The sequence below is a fragment of the Balaenoptera borealis genome (genome assembly GCF_965194805.1).
Source record: "Balaenoptera borealis genome assembly, chromosome: 3".
In the NCBI taxonomy this organism is placed as follows: domain Eukaryota; kingdom Metazoa; phylum Chordata; class Mammalia; order Artiodactyla; family Balaenopteridae; genus Balaenoptera; species Balaenoptera borealis.
In genome coordinates this window covers 36,790,439-36,807,267 of record NC_138866.1, presented here as the reverse complement: position 1 = coordinate 36,807,267, position 16,829 = coordinate 36,790,439, and the positions used below count along the sequence as shown (strand labels likewise).

The 16,829-nt window shown below is 40.7% G+C and overlaps 1 protein-coding gene across 3 annotated transcripts in view; it reads left to right on the top strand.

Moving 5' to 3' along the window:
* MTHFD1 (methylenetetrahydrofolate dehydrogenase, cyclohydrolase and formyltetrahydrofolate synthetase 1) overlaps window positions 1-16,829 on the top strand; it is a 59,719-nt gene that overhangs the window by 682 nt on the left and 42,208 nt on the right. Inside the window, exons 1-3 of one of the 3 annotated variants that reach the window (XM_082386480.1) lie at window positions 510-540; window positions 2,715-2,769; window positions 11,606-11,690. In XM_082386480.1, coding sequence (XP_082242606.1) covers window positions 525-540; window positions 2,715-2,769; window positions 11,606-11,690 — 156 coding nt within the window. In that variant the 5' untranslated portion in view covers window positions 510-524. Of the gene's footprint in view, window positions 1-509; window positions 541-2,714; window positions 2,770-11,605; window positions 11,691-16,829 lie in introns of those variants that run through there. The other 2 variants (XM_082386481.1, XM_082386482.1) reach the window with 2 other exon arrangements.

Here is a 16,829-nt window from a genome sequence, read left to right as displayed (position 1 = left end):
TTACAAGGCTGATTAGTGGCAGAGGGTCTCCTTCCAGACCATAGCTTTTCCCACTGCACCAGTCATCATTTGCTAAGTGGAACCCACTAAACGTTTTCTTTTTCCGTCAATTTCATGCCCCTCTGACAGCTATCGCCTGTGTCCTGGTCCTAGATTTACTTTCTAGTTTGGCTCTTGAGTCCTGACAGTATTTTCTATTCCTTTTGACCTCTGCCATTTCTACCCTATGGGAAATCTGAATGCTTCGCTAGTGGATATGATTGCCAGACTTAATTCCCTGGGAGTAACACCTGGCTGGGAGGTGACTGGTGGGGAAAGATGAAAGTAGAAGGGGAAAGGATATATTTTGTGTGATCCACCTGGAGGTTGCTCTTGGGACCTTGGACCTCACCAGTTATTTAGTAACAACTGTAGCTGGCAACAATAATTGCCCCATGAAGCCGTAATTTTGTGAGCAGAGGTTTTTGAGTGAATTATAGAGTCATTGGCAGTAAAACCCACCTTGGGTTTCCTGGAAGACAGAGATGGTGGACAAAGAAGGTGAGATGTAAATTAGATGGTGGTGAATCTTTCACATTGGTGAGGAGGAACCCCAAACGTTTACATTAGAAATCACAATACTTACACCTGAGCGCTTTTCTGCATGTGGTTTGCTAAACTGCATTGTTTGTGCTTGACCTTCGTTTTTTGTTTGCTTATATTTCAAACCCAGTCCCTTAATCAGTAGCTTTTCTTGATAAAATCTTCTTTTTAGAAAGACTGGTTGTGAAGAGATAATTTAGGTTTGCTTCTTGGCAGGCTACTGAGAATAGGTGCTTACTGGATATGTTTTGGTTGAGTGGAGAGCAAGTTAAATATACTTGTAAGCTCCGTAAGGGCAAATACATGCATTCTTTTATTTGTGTCTATATCCAAAACACCTAGAAACCTTCTTTCACTCCTTACTAGTTTTGTGGCATTAAGCAAATTAGCTAACCTCTGTGCCAGAATTTTCTCAAATGTAAAATAAAGATAATATCTAGGCCATTGAATTGTTAGGAGAATTAAATGAGTTCCTAACTGAAGAGCATTTAGAATTGTTCCTGGTACATAATAAGTGTTCAATACAAGTTAGCTGTTAACGATTAGTAATTAGTTAATGTATACAGAGATGATTGATTCATTATCTCTTTGACAGTGATAGTTGCCTTGAGATTCATTCCTTTTTTTTTTTTTAATATTTATTTATTTATTTGGCTGCGCCAGGATCTTCATTGCTGCCTGCGGGGTCTTTGTTGCGGCATGCAGGATCTTTAGTTGCATCGTGTGGGATCTAGTTTCCTGACCAGGGATCGAACCCAGGTCCCCTGCACTGGGAGCGTAGAGTCTTAGCCACTGGACCACCAGGGAAGTCTGTCCTTGAGATCTATTTCAGTGGTTCTCAACGTTAGCTACAGATTAAAATCACCTTGGGAGCTTTTGGTTTTGATATTTCTTTTTATTTACATATGAATACATACAGAGAAGTGCACCTGTCGTCGGTGTACAGCTCAATGAGTTTTTCATTACTGAACTTGAGTAGCACCCAGTAAGAAATGACAGTGTTGGCATTCCAGAAGCCCCTCTCTCACTCCCATCCCATCACCATCCCCAACAAAGGTAATCACTATCCTGACTTCCAGCACTGCAGATTAGTATTGCCTGGTTTTGAACTTTATATAAATGACATCATACAGTATAAAGTCTTCTCTGTCTGGCTTCTTTCCGTCAATGTTGTGTTTCTTAAATTATTTCATGCTGCAGGTAGTTGTAGTTCATTTACTCTCATAGCTGTTTTGTATTCTATATGAATGTGCCACTATTTGCTTATCCATGGACACTTTGGTTTCTAGTTTTGGGTGACTATGAATAGTGCTATGAGCATTCTTTCATATGTCTTTTCGTGGAACATATAATATATACCTTTCTGCTGGTTACATCCCTAAGAGTAGAATTGTGGAGTAATAGGACATATACATGAGCAGTTTTATATAAGTAGAAATTGACAATCTTTTCCAAGATAGTTTTACTAACTTATATTCATAGGAAGCTTCAATGCTTGGTACCCACACAGACTGATTTAATTGGAATTGCTAGCAATAAGCCACTGGACTCAATATTTTAAAAATCTTTTAAAAGCTCATCCTTTGATTCTAATGCATCTTGAAGGTTGAGAACAACTTATCTAAAGCCTTAACTCTTTTTTTTTAAAATTTTTTAAAAATTTATTTGGTTGCGCTGGGTCTTAGTTGTGGCACACAGGCTCCTCAGCTGTGGCATGCGAACTTAGTTGTGGCATGCATGCGGCATCTAGTTCCCTGACCAGGGATTGAACCCGGGCCTCCTGCATTGGGGCCACGGAGTCTCAACCACTGTGCCACCAGGAAAGTCCCTAAAGCCTTAATGCTTAAGTCCAAGTTTCATCAATGAGGAGGAATAGGGCAGTGATTTGGTGGCAGATACTGAAAGCATTCTCTGGAAATGACTGTTCCAGGTACTGTTCCAGGTACTGTTCCTCTCCCTTGTTGGCTCAGAAGTAACATAGCTAATCTTTTACAGTGCCCCGTGGTTGAGCAATCAATTGAACTAATTGATACTAGTTCCTACTAACACAATTCATAAACAAGCACTAAGACGAAGGACTTTGTACTTACAGAAGATTTTTCTTTAATGTGCTTATCAAATGGCTCTTTCAGATGCTGCCACAGCGTGGCACCTTGACCTTCATGGAGAGCTTGACTCCAGGATCAGGTAGAGCTCACAATTCCTCAGAGAAGAGGAGCTCTGGAACGGGGGACAGCCTGCTTGGTTCATGAAGTAGTGCAGTGCCTCAGCTCCCCATGCTGAGGCTGCAGCAGGCAGCTGACCCTTGGCCATGGTCCTGGGGGAATCCTGAACAAGAAGGTGGTTCTTAGAGCTTGAGTAGGTTGGGCTGCAGGTAGAGGGTCTGGGCAGGGTGTCCCTACCTTCCTCTTTTACTAGGCCAGGGACACTCTTGAGAGGAAAGGTAAGTGAACTTCTTACATTGCAGCCAGGGATCCTGGTGTCAAAGGGAAGGGTCCCTCATTCCCCAGATTTGCAGGTCAGCTTCCTTGTTTGCCACCACTGTTGGGCCTCTCTGGGGACCAATTTGCAAGCCTTCAAGCTCCCTGGGCAGTTTCTTCTCTGAGGTAGTATTTGAATTGTAAAATTTCTTCCTTGGAGGGAGGAAGGATGGGGCAAGTCAAGAATTCCACAGTCAGAATTTCTCCAGAATCTAGTTCACTGCCCATCCTATCCTGCAAGCTGAGGAAATAGTTGAGGCAAGAAAAGTGATGTGATTTGGCCAAAGGTTACTCGGCTGGTTAATGGCAGAGGCTCAATTAGAACCAAGGTCTTCACCCAGTACATGGTGCTTCTTACTTTGTCAGGCACTTACTACTTTTGCTAAAAGGAATTTCATAAACTAATTTTTTTTAATTTATAGCAGTCTTCCTCTTGTTGCCATGCTTCCCATTCTGCTGAGAAGGCCATCCCTGACTTTTCTCTACTTTTATTTATTCTCCCTTTATATCTTTCTGGTAGCCAGGACTGGACAAAATTCACCATTCCAGATTCCTTCTCTGCCTATGGGAAACCTGGATCTAGTTGCCAGCTGTGTCCCTTTGGAAGGAACACTTCCATTTCTTCCTTAGGGGAGTTCCAAGGTTGTAGGCTGGATTTGAAAATTGGGGGGAGATCTGAGGGTTAGGGACAAATATGTGTTTCTGGATATTTATTCACTTACTAAATCTCTGTGTGCCTCCTATATGCCAGGCACTCTTCAAAGCCACGAGACTATAACAGTCAACAAAACAGCCCACATCCCTACCCTCGTGGAGTCTCTGTCCTGATACGTAGAGACAGATGGTAAAACTGGTAAAACAGAATGTAAGGTAGTGAGAAATGCCAAAGAGAAAACCAGAGCAGGGAAGAGGGACAGATTTCTGAGGCATGGGGGTTATAATTTTGAATATGGGAATTAAGCTCATACTCATTGTGAAAGGAACTTCTGGGCAAAGATTTGAAGGAGGCGGGGCCACGAGCCTGCTAGTGTTACGGGGAAGAGAGTTCACTGCCTTGCATGACTTAAGATAAATGATCTTTCCTTTGGATTTTGGTGCCCAAGTACTAGTCCCTGCTTATTTAGTAAGCAGCCTTTTGGACCTAAGCCCTTTCTACCCAAGATTGTCCTTTAGTCTTCTCTAAAAGCAGAAAGGCCAGGTCTCTGTGAGCCTTGTCTCAGATAAGAGCTGTTGGCCTGCTCTTCCTTTTCAAGTGGATACCCCAGTTTTCTGCAGTTTCTCGGCATTCCCCTTGGATGATGATCCAGAGGCCTGCTTGAGATTAGGGCCATAATCTGCTCTGATGGCCAGATCTGTGGTTAGATACTCCTGAAATAGGAGTAATTCTGGGTGTTGCGCCCTCACTTTCGGATCCTGAGGCTTGGGGCCACCCCATCATGTCTCATAACTCTTGCTACCAGCTGAAGATTGCAGAATGGTAACCTGGAGGCCAAATGTAGTTATGTTTTGTTGGGATTACAGAGTTATTTTTAGAAATTGGATTACCTCCTCACACATTAGTGTGTAGTTACACAGAAGAATCTGGATGCCTGGCCTTTTGAAAGGACGTGGAAAGCTTAGCAATACCATGCTCTCTGTTCTTAGTGTCACCAATTTGCTGGATCTGAGTAGAAGCCGCCCCCACCCCCAAGTGAGGGCGGGGGAAGGTGGGACCAGTTGTTCAGGCATCCTACCGCACCTTGTTGTGTGCACCTGGACACTGACAGTGCTGTTTCTCTGTGTGACCTTTCTCTAATGCTAATGCACTTTTAGGCTCTTTTTAAAATCCTATCTTTTATGAAGCCTTTCTCCACCAATCAACCTACTTTGCAGCTCCATTCGTTTCCTCTAGATCAGTGGTTCTTAAACGGGGGCAGTTTTGTCCCTCCTTCCACCCCAGGCCACGCTTGGACATGTCTGGAGACATTTTTGCCTGTCGTATGGGGAGTGGCTGTGCGCTGGCGGCATCTAGAGGTAGAAGCCAGGGTTGCTGCTAAGCACCCTACAATGCACGGGATGTCCCCGCAGCAAAGAACTATCTGGCCCAAAAGTTAGTTGTGTTGAGATCGATAAACCCTGATCTAGAAGTTTAAAAAGCATTTATTCTGTCACTGTGTATGTGGATTAATGATGACCTTTACACTCACTGGGAATTGGGGGGTTCATTAGAGTTTTACACATTTAGCTATTTTCATGTCATAAATATCAGGCAATTCACCTTTCCCTTAGGTCTTTGAGAGAGTTTGAGAGAATTGGGTGGAAGAATTTTACATTATAAATTTTCATTGGAGCATAAAGTAGATTCACATTAAGCTTTCAAATATATATTTGAGGTAACTGTCAAGTTTAGTAAATATTTGCATTAAGTTATAATAATTCTTTTTTTAATAAATTTACTTTATTGAAGTATAATTGATTTGCAATGTTATATTAGTTTCTGCTGTACAGCAAAGTGTTTCAGAGAGAGAGATATATATATATATATACACATACACATATATATATATACACATTCTTTTTCATATTCTTTTCCATTATGGTTTATCGCAGGATATTGAATATAGTTCCCTGTGCTATACAGTAGGACCTTGTTTATCCATTCTATATATAATAGCTTGCATCTGCTAATCCCAAACTCCCACCCCTCCCCCACCTGCCCCCCTTGGCAACCACAAGTCTGTTCTCTATGTCTGTGAGTCTGTTTCTGTTTTATAGATAAGTTCATTTGTGTCATATTTTAGATTCCACGTATAAGTGATATCATATGGTATTTGTCTTTCTGACTTACTTCACTTAGTGTGATAATCTCTAGGTCCATCCATGTTGCTGCAAATGGCATTATTTCATTCTTTTTTTATGGCTGAGAAGTAGTCCATTGCATATACGTACCACATCTTCTTTATCTATTAAGCTGTCGATGGGCATTTAGGTTGTCTCCATGTCTTGGCTATTGTAGTGCTTCTGTGAACATAAGGGTGCATGTATCTTTTTGAATTATAGTTTTGTCCAGATATATGCCCAGGAGTGGGATTGCTGGATCATTTGGCAACTCTATTTTTAGTTTTTTGAGGAACCTCCATGCTGTTTTCCATAGTGGCTGCACCAATTTACATTCCCACCAACAATGTAAGAGGGTTCCCTTTTCTCCACACCCTCTCCAGCATTTATTGTTTGTAGATTTTTTGATGATGGCCATTCTAACTAGTGTGAGGTGATTCCTCATTGTAGTTTTGATTTGCATTTCTCTAATTAATCATGTTGAGCATCTTTTCATGTGTCTGTTGGTCATCTGTGTGTCTTCTTTGGAGAAATGTCTATTTAGGTCTTCTGACCATTTTTTTGATCGGGTTGCTTGTTTTTTTTGTTATCGAGTTATGTGAGTTGTTTGTATATTTTGGAAATTAAGCCATTGTTGGTTGCATCATTTGCAAATATGTTCTTCAACAAGGAGGTAATTTAATCTTTTAATTTGACTTAACTAACTAGGAATTTGAAATATATGCCTTTCTTGGAACACTAGGTGGCCTCAATTGTTTTTACAAGGAACTACATGTTAAGTTTTTCAGAAAATTTGAAGAATTTTTTAGCAGTGTAACAGTTGTAATGAAACATAAAACAGCAAATGAACAAAATGAAAATAAAGCAGATGAAATCAGACATTTGTGTTGTACTGCACTGTAAAATCTTATAACAACAGTCCCCTTGTGGGGGTGGGGGAGGGTGAGAAATGTATGTCCTTGTTTAGAATAGCCCTGCATGTTGAAGATGAATGTTCTTGATTTTTCTCTGATTAGTTACTAAAGGCCTATTCTGTGGACCTTTTGAAGATCATTTGCAAATTCCTCGAAGGCTGTGCTACATTTCAGTGTTTGTTGACTGGGCAGCTTTTTTCTCGTCATGTAGGTTTCTTAGCCATGTAGCTAAATACCCTTTACCGCCTCCTTTTCCTACCTGTAGCTTCTGTTGAAATGTCCTTGTTACGTTATATTTTAGCAATGCTTTTTTTTTCTCAGTCATAAAATGTCCAAAATTTGAAAATAGGCCATTATGTAAAACAGAATGAGTTGGAATTCGTAATGGACTTTTTCAGGAATAATTGTACAAGACTTGAGGCAAGAGATCTGGGTGACTGTTAGAGATATTAGGCTCTGACTAGGACTCTTCAAGGGTGATGTGATTCTGTAGGGATGTACACCTTTGACTTTTGTTGACTAGGCTCTTTGACAACTATATGTGGGAGAAGTCAACTTGGAGAAAACTGATAGTCATGCAAATAACTCTTACCCATAGAGATTCAAACAAATTTTGACAGGTTGAGCTATAAATGATTTCCACTGTGATTTTTGCACCTTAGAAAAGATAACCCCAAACACTGCATTTTATTGGCCAGTAGCAGGGTTTCTCATCCTTGGGCACTATTAACATTTGGGCTGGATAATTCTTTGTTGTTCTTTGTCCCGTGCATTGTAGGATATGTAATTGTATCCCTAGCCTCTACCCACTAGATACCAGTAGTAACTTAGTTAAAACTGCATCTGTGTCTGTTCATGTTTAATTAGCTACGACTATTTTACTAGTATCTGTCCATCAGGACCAGAGAGACTTCAATGGTTTACTGCTACTTGGTCCTGCTACCTTCATTGACACTCTAGTACTGATTTCTCCTACATCAAGATTGAGATATGTCTTCCCTTAGATTTTAGAGAATGTTGATGGAAGATGGTGTGACTGGCATGTGCAGTTCTATTCAGGGATCAGGGGTGTTTCTCCACATGCCCACTTCTGCCTCACTTTGCCCCCAGAATCTTTACCAGGATGGTATAACTCATGGGGCCGAGGATAGAAATGGGAGGTGTCTGCAATTCAAGGAAGTTTCTGTTTATTTAGGAGGTTTCGCTGATTCGAAAGTTGTTCCATTATAGCATTTATACTTTCTGGAAGTGAGCTATAAAAATTAAAGGGGTTCCCACCATTTAATTCAACACAGCTCTATGACCCTAAAATAAAGATAGACGAGGGAGGGAGTATTAATTTTTCTCTCCATGTTCTTCTTCTGTAGTTTCTTCAACTTCAGACACACCTGACACTTGGCTTGTTCCACTTTTCGTTTTAAGGTGCTTCGGTTAGTGGCCAACCAAGAAAACCAGGCAGGAAAAAATTTTAAGGGACTTAACGGAGACGTAATTACAATTGTCTTGATTTTTTTCTTTTTTCCTCACCAGGGCAGAAGATTTTCCACTGGTTGCTTTAGTGTTCTGGGCTGTCTAGTTCTTGCTGATTGTGGTTTATGTGCACTTAAAAATGTCTCATTGCTATTCTGGTCATGTCTCAGAAAGAGGCCCAAGTGTTAGCTTTTAAACAAATCTTTGTAGTTGGAAGAATGTCCCTGCTAATGCAACTTTTAAAACAGTCCTACTTCTTAGAAAAAGTTTAAGGGAGTCAGTATAACTGATCTCAAGCTATAATCTTTTTTAGGGAAAAAAAAATGCATACTTAGACCCATTTAAATTATAGCATAGAAAATACAGAACATACAATGCTTGGTGTCAGTCTACTTATCTCTTGTAAAAATAAAATACAGTGTGTGTGTGTGAAAAAAAAAAAAAGAAAATACAGAACATTTTGTTCTTTGCTCTTAACCTACTGGGCTGAAACAACATTTTCCACCTGTACCACCTTGTAGTACTGGGTTCCTATAGCTTGCTACCTGCTGGGTATAAGTATTATTTTTATTTGTCCCTAGATTCCTTCCTTTTGGGTCTCAAATGCTTACTTATTCTACAATCCTTATAAGATTTGGTAAATAAATTCACTGTATCAGTATGAAATCTGCTCTGTTCTTAAAGTATTTGTAGTTGTCCGTCTTCCCAGCTCCATTTCACAACCTCCAAAACCTGAGAGTCATCTGTAGCCCTGGCATTTCCTCTGTGTTTCATGTTTAGTATATCTGGAATACATCTACTTCTTGCCAGCTTACCACTGATACCTTAATCCAAGCCGCCATCACCTCTGGCCTGGCCTGGATTTTGCAATTGCAGTGACTTCTTGCTGCTGTCCCTGATTCTCACCGTTCCCTCTCGGGTCTGTTCCCAATTCAGCAGCCAGAATAATCCTTTAAAAATGTAAGTCCGGTGCTCACTTTGGCAGAACATATACTAAAATTGGAACGATACAGAGAAGATTAGCATGGCCCCTGCGCAAGGATGACATGCAAATTCATGAAGTGTTCCATGTTTTTGGTGCTGATGAACCTAGTTGCAGGGCAGGAATAAAGAGGTAGACATAGAGAATGGACTTGAGGACATGGGGTGGGAGGGTGAAGCTGGGGTGAAGTGAGAGTAGCATCGACATACATACACTACCGAATGTGAAATACATAGGTGGTGGGAAGCAGCAGCATAGCACAGGGAGATTGGCTCGGTGCTTTGCGATGACCTAGAGGGGTGGGATAGGGAGGATGGGAGGGAGGCTCAAGAGGGAGGGGATATGGGGACACGTGTATGCATATGGCTGATTCGCTTTGTCGCGCAACAGAAACTAACACAGTATTGTGAAGCAATTATACTCCAATAAAGATCTATTTAAAAAAAAATGTAAGTCCAATCATGTCAGCCCTGTTGAAGACCGCTAATGGCTTCCCATCACATTCCGAATAAATGACTGTATACCTCATTTGATTACTGCTTCCCCTTGGGCCTTAATTACCCACTCAGGGCCTTTGCACTTGCTGTTCTTTCTGTAAATTGGCCCTGGGAAAGCCACCCGACCTGACTGCTTAGAGCCTGTGTCTACATCTGTGAGCAGGAATAAGAAAGCTTTTTGTCCCTTGCATACTTCAGAGGGTTATTGAGAGTCTCAGACGTGTTCACTTCTTCTCACTGTTGTGTCTCCTTACTGTCTCACATTGTGCCAGGAATGGCGGGCTCTTTACCCCCACCCCCCACCCCAAACCGTGGGTTTTGTTTGGGTCGAGAGGGTTAAGGAGAAGCAGTGGAAACCTTTGCTTAGCACTCTGTGTTCATACAGTGGTTGGGGGAAGGAAGGGGAGAGGAGAGAGTGGAGTCTGGAAACTTGGCCCCTGGGAGAGAGAGACCTTCTGCAGCTCCCCGGGCAGCACTTCTGATCATCATGCAGGAGAAACAGTTGTGGCTGGAACTGCTGGGGAGTTTCAGTGGCAGCCTAGGGAAAACTTGGCAGCTATAGTATCTTCTGTTATCTTGTGTCAGAGCAGAATTGTGGCCTCTGTTCAGGTCAAATCCCAGTAAAAGGAAATCCAGCAGTCCATTAATACTTCTTTTGAACGATATGATTTATCGAATACTGATTTGAAAAAACAAGGCTATTAGCTTAGAAGATTTTGAAGTCTTCGGTATGACTTCTTGTATCGTTCAACATTCTTACCATTTACTAGGCTAATACACATAATCTATTTTTGTGACTCCTGTGCCTTTTTATGCCAGGTATTTGTCAAGTGTGGAGAACTGGGGAAGGGAGTAACCAAATTAGGATGAGGGAAGAGATGCTTGCTAATGTCCGGGTATATTTGTTTGTCAAGTGTGGTTAAGATGAAAAAAGATAAATGACAAAACTAGTTCTTCAGGAGAGACAGATCCTGTTCAAGTTAATACCTGTATCATAACTGGACAAGGTTGGACTACTTTGAATGTTTACTTATAGATGTAATTTATTTGATGTCTTATTGTATTGTTGAGAGTTGTGTGTTAGTAAATTGATGTATCTTTGTTTCACAAGAGGTTATACTTTCAACCTTGAGTAAGGAAAATTCTTTTGTGAATTAGGATATAATTTGTAAATTCATATTGAATTCAGAGTGGGATTCATTGACTTATCATTCAGCCTTATGTGGATACCCTGTGATCATCTTACTAGGTAGGATAAGTTGAGCAGAAGGTGTGAGCTTGAGTTCTTTCCTGCAGACTTTTTTCCTACAGCACCTGAAGAGCGGAAAGGCTGAAAAAGATGAGGATTAGCAGCCTTCCAGAAGTGTTGGTCCAAGTTTTTATTTGTTCACTGTATGATTTTGAATGCCATCAACTAGTATTTTTTTTTTATTTTTAATTTTATATCGGAGTTAGTTGATTTACAATGTTTCAGTTTCAGGTGTACAACAGAGTGATTCAGTTATATATATACGTGTATCTATTCTTCAGATTCTTTTCCCATTTAGGTTATTACAGAATATTGAGTAGAGTTCCCTGTATTATACAGTAGGTCCTTGTTGATTGTCTATTTTATATATTCAACTAGTATGTTTTAAACTGGCCCATACCCCATGGCCCAGTCAGTGTCAATAAGAGTTAGAAAAGATCCATGTCTACTTGAGGCCTGGAAAATTGATGGGTGGTACAGGACATATTATATCAAATAATGTCTGTTAATGAAGGTGTTTTTAATTTAAAAGAGAAATACATCCAGTAATACACATTGCTTATTTGCGGCTTGAAACATTAAATGTTAACTCCAATTTTTTCCTGTTTCTCTAGGCAAATAAGGGAGAGACTGAAGAACCAAGTCATTCAGATGAAGGAGCAAGCACCTGGTTTCACACCAGGCCTGGCAATTTTACAGGTATTGTGATAGTGTATTTCTACTAACATCTTTCTTCCTTTCTCAATCTCTCGATAGCATTTAAGACAACAGGCACATCAAAGCTCTTTCTCTTTTTTTTTGGCTTCTGTGAAACCTCAGACGTTTTCAGTTTTTCTTTGCAGCCTCCTCCTCTTCAGCTCAACTTCTGTGTGTTGGCCTGTCCTGGCCCTCTGCTCTTCTCTGTGGGTACCTTTCCCTAATCCAGTATCTCTTGACCTTTGGTCTTAGGACCCCTTTACACCCATAAACTTTCATTTATATGGATTTATCCATTGATATATACTATTTAGAAATTAAAAATAAGAGGTTTAAAGACATTTGTATATTTAAAAATGCCAAGAGTAAGCTCACTGTGTGTTAGCATAAGTAACATTTTTATGACAAAGTAACTTTTAGAAACAAAATTGAGTGAGAAGAGGGGCATTGTTTTACATTTTTGCAAAACCCTGTACTGTCTGGCTTAATGGAAGACAGCTGGATTCCCATCTACTTCTATATTCAATCTCTTCCTATGCTGGTTTGATTGAAATATATGGAGAACATCTGACCTTATAGAGACGTATGGTTGTAAAAGGAAGAGTTCTTTTAATAGTCTTCCCAGATAATTGTGGATATTTTTCTTTAATACTATAAGGACTCAGTAAGTAAAGTTTTTAAAAGGTAGTTGCAGTGTGGACTCTGAAACTTGTTATCAGTGAACTTTCATACTTTGTTAAATCAAAATCTTGTTTTATGTTGCAGTTTGAATGGCTATTTACCTGTGTCTGGTTTTATGTCCTTCATTCCCCATTTGGAAAATAATGGTTCACTGAATTATGCAGGTCTTCCAAATGTTAACACGTTTCATTATGCAATATTTTAAAAATCATAATCATTATATCACCAACAAACTTATCAGAAAAGTCTTTAAGTGTTGAGAAGTTGTCAAGCTCACAGGAGTACGTAAATACCAATTTTTGCTTGAAAGCTCAAATTTTGTCATTGGTAATTAATACTATTAGTTATTTTCCTTGAAGTAGCAGGCTCACTTTATCCAGTTTTGAGAAAATATTTGCCACATATTCAAGCCCAAATAATCATTATTTGTCAGTTGTTCTTTTAAGTAAAGATGGTGTTCCATTTAAAAATCTGCTAGTTCTGCTTGCAAGGCAAGAAAGCGCAAGTGCTTTTCCTGGTGACAGCCACTTCTGTATGTGGCAGAAGTGCTTTGTGATTGCTTCCCCATTCTTTATGCAGAATATTAAAAAGACATGTACTCAAGGGTCAACGTTTAATAAAAATAATTTTTACTGCTTCATCAAGAGCACTTCTAAGTGAAATTGGTGTCTTTTTTTTTTTTACTGAGACTGTGTGACTAGTACAGGTTGGTGCCATTGTCTTGATTTAGTGCTAAGTCATCAGCAGTCTTACACAGCCTAACTTGTGCAGCCTCAATACAGATGTCAATACAGTGAAAAAGGCAAATGACATCATAGTATTATGGCACTCGCAAATCTTCTGAAAGGGTGTTGGGGTTCCTGCAAGAGTGTGTGAACTGCACTTTGGGAACCATTGCCTTATGCAGTTTTATCTGACCCCAGATACAGCTGTAGATCAGGAACTTGTAAACCTGGATCTCTTCTGGTTCTAGGCTCTTGGCTTCTAGGACATCACTCCTTCTCTAATCTTTTTTGCTTGTTGTTCCTGATACCTTCCTGATACCTAGACCACTCGAATACCTCAACGCTCAGCCCTCAGACTTCTTTTCTACCTTATTTTTTCCCTAAGTGAGCTCCCCCAGTCCCATAGCTACATGGCAGAATACTTTCTATCTGAGGTTTCTTTCAAGAGCTCCAGATTCATCCAGTAAGAGGCCTTCAATAAATAGGCAGGAGGTATTTAATAAATATGTGTCATGTGGCCAGATGTACAAATGAATGTTTGAAGGGTTGATTGGGATGACAGGAAACTGATAGCTTGCATTTGAAATTCCCTTCAGAAACACCTGCTTCCTCACTTCACATTTCTCTCTATATGTATGTCTCCATGTATATCATTTAATCCCTTGCTAAGTTTCTGTTCCGTGTTCATCAAGAATTTCAGGGTGAATAGTACTTAAATATTTTCCCCCATTGCTTTTCATTATCTGAGAGGCCTTAGTTGAGAAGAAAAGCACAGAAGGCCTGTCATTCTGCCTGGTATGTCCTGTGCTGTGGTGGATTTTCCATTTTTGAAAATTACTAAGAATCGAAGGTATATGTTGTGGGTGTCCACTTGGTACTTTTGTGGGACAGTTATTTCTTGGCTTATTCTTGTGAATTGTTTGTTGTAGGAAGAGTAAATGTCGTAGACAAGAAATCTGTTTCTGTAAACCTTTTTGTAGCAATATTGAGGGGTTTTTTTTTTCCTGCTTTTTTAAAGTTGACTTCCGAACCCCTATTTTAAATTTATTGATTGCAAAGTGTTTTTGTTACATAAACACTGTTCTGCAGCTTGTCTCTTATGTCCTTGCAATAAAACAGTGGTAGAATATTTTAATCTTGTACTTTAGCACCAGAATCAACATCTTTCTATGATGCAAGGCTCACAGATTATGTTGTAATCACATCTGTACCACCTCAGACCTCTTGTTTTTTTTCCATCCTGGTGACAGGCACCACCATTTTCCCACACACTCAGACTAGAAACCTGAGCTGTCTCTTTTGGGCATCTCCCTGCTCTCTACATCCCCTTAGGGACTAAGGTACTATTGGTAATACCTCTCATAAGATATCTTCCCTCCTTTTGATTTCTACTGCTCCCACCCTCTGGGCCACTAGTCAACTGCTTACAGGCTTCTGATCTGGATGCTTCCAGTCCTTTTAACTGCAAATGTAGCCCTTGTCAAAATGCAAATCTGATCACAATCCAACCAGCTACACCCACTCTCCCCATTCTTTACAGAAGGAACAACAGTACTGCTTCTGTAGAGTGACTCCTGTAGTTCAAATGATTTGTATATATTACTAGTTGTTCTGATTTTTATACTACCCCTACAAGATGGGAGCTGTATGAAACCGAGCAGGACCCTGTGGGGCCCTCCCTGGTGCAAATCCTTCCTGTGTCGCCCATATCTTGTTTGTTGGAAATAGGCTTCATTCAGCCTCCTTGACCTTCCCTGAGTTCCATAGGACAGATTCAAACAGTTGCTAATCAGGGAAGGGAGGGGATGCAGAAACACGGGAGGAACAGTCTAGAAACAGTGGTTCAGCACAGCCTTGGGGCAGGGTCCTAGTTCCTCCTCAGGGAATATAAATAACAATATCTGTGAGTTCTGCAGAACTGAGACCCCCAGGTGGAGGATGGCAACTTCAGGCTGAGCACAAGATTCCTGGAATACCGCCCTGTTACCTCACCATCAACCAATCAAAAGAAAGTCACATACCCTGTAGCCCTCAACCCAAATTTTGCCTATAAAAACATTTCCCTCAAAACCATCAGGGAGTTTGGGGTTTTAGAGTACGAGCCACCCATTCTCCTTGCTTGGCCCTGCAATAAACCTTTCTTTGCTCCAAACTCCGACGTTTCAGTTTGTTTGGCCTCACTGTGCCTGGAGCACCCTAACCTGTGTTCAGTAACAGTAACTGGTGGTCAGAGATCTTGGGTAGCTTGCCCAAAGCCACAGACATGAAGGTACTGAGTCTGGATATGAACCCAGCTCTATCTGTCTCCAAAATTAATTTGCTTTTCCCATTCATTTTTCTAAATCATTAGCATTAAGGATATTCAGGATCTGGTCCAGGCATATATACCTGCAAGTTGGAATTTCTTTTAAAACAGCAGACTGATAACTTCCAAATAGTTAAATATTTAACGGAAATTAAGACTTGGCTTTTCATCACAAGAGATACAAATGATGGACTTCCCTGGTGGCGCAGTGGTTAAGAATCCACCTGCCAATGCAAGGGACATGGGTTTGAGCCCTGGTCTGGGAAGATCCCACATGCCACAGAGCAACTAAGCCCGTGCGCCACAACTACTGAGCCTGTGCTCTGGAGCCCACGAGCCACAACTACTGAAGCCCACACACCTAGGGTCCATGCTCCGCAGCAAGAGAAGCCACCACAGTGAGAAGCCCACGTACCACAATGAAGAGTAGCCCCCGCTCACTGCAACTAGAGGAAGCCTGCGCATAGCAACGAAGACCCAATGCAGCCAAAAAATAAATAAATAATTTTAAAAAAAGATACAAATGAGGCTGTATTTCCATAAAATAGTTATTAATAATATAATAACACTTGCTTCCTACCAGGTATTATTTAAAGTGCTTTTTATAAATTTATTTATTTTATTTATTTTATTTTTGGCTGTGTCGGGTCTTCGTTGCTGCACACAGGCTTTTCTCTAGTTGCAGCGAGCAGGGGCTACTCTTCCTTGCGGTGCGCGGGCTTCTCATTGCAGTGGCTTCTCTTGTTGCAGAGCACAGGCTGTAGGCGTGCAAGCTCAGTAGTTGTGGCTTGCGGGCTGTAGAGTGCAGGCTCAGTAGTTGAGGCACAGGGCCTTAGTTGCTCCGCAGCATGTGGGATCTTCCTGGACCAGGGCTTGAACCCGTGTCCCCTGCATTGGCGGGCGGATTCTTAACCACTGCACCACCAGGGAAGCCCTAAAGTGCTTTATATATAGTAACTTATTCAGTCCTCACAAAAGACATGGACAAAACAAAAAAATAAACTCAATTGGCCTGAATGTTTACAAAAGGCTCCTGGAGCAGAAGAAAAATTAATCAGTAGACCAATACCCAAGATATTTTATGGTGTAAAACAGGGATTGGTAAACTGCGGCCCATGTCCAAAACTGCTCAGGTTGTAAATGGTTAAAAAAGAAGGTATGACAGAGTATGTGGCCTGAAAAACCTAAAATATATGCTGCCTGGCCCTTTACAGAAACAGTTTGTAGATTCCTGGTGTAAAAAAAAAAAAAATCCCTAACTTGTTCCAAGATAGTGTTGTAGGAAAAATGGGGCGCAAGAGGATGGTCATATCCCAGGTCTCGGGTGAGTCCCTCAGACAAGCTGCCAGGTGAGGGTCCTTGGCTTTGCACAGGAAAGAATTCAAGAGTGAGCCATAGTGAAGTGAAAGCAAGTTTATTTAGAGAGGTACA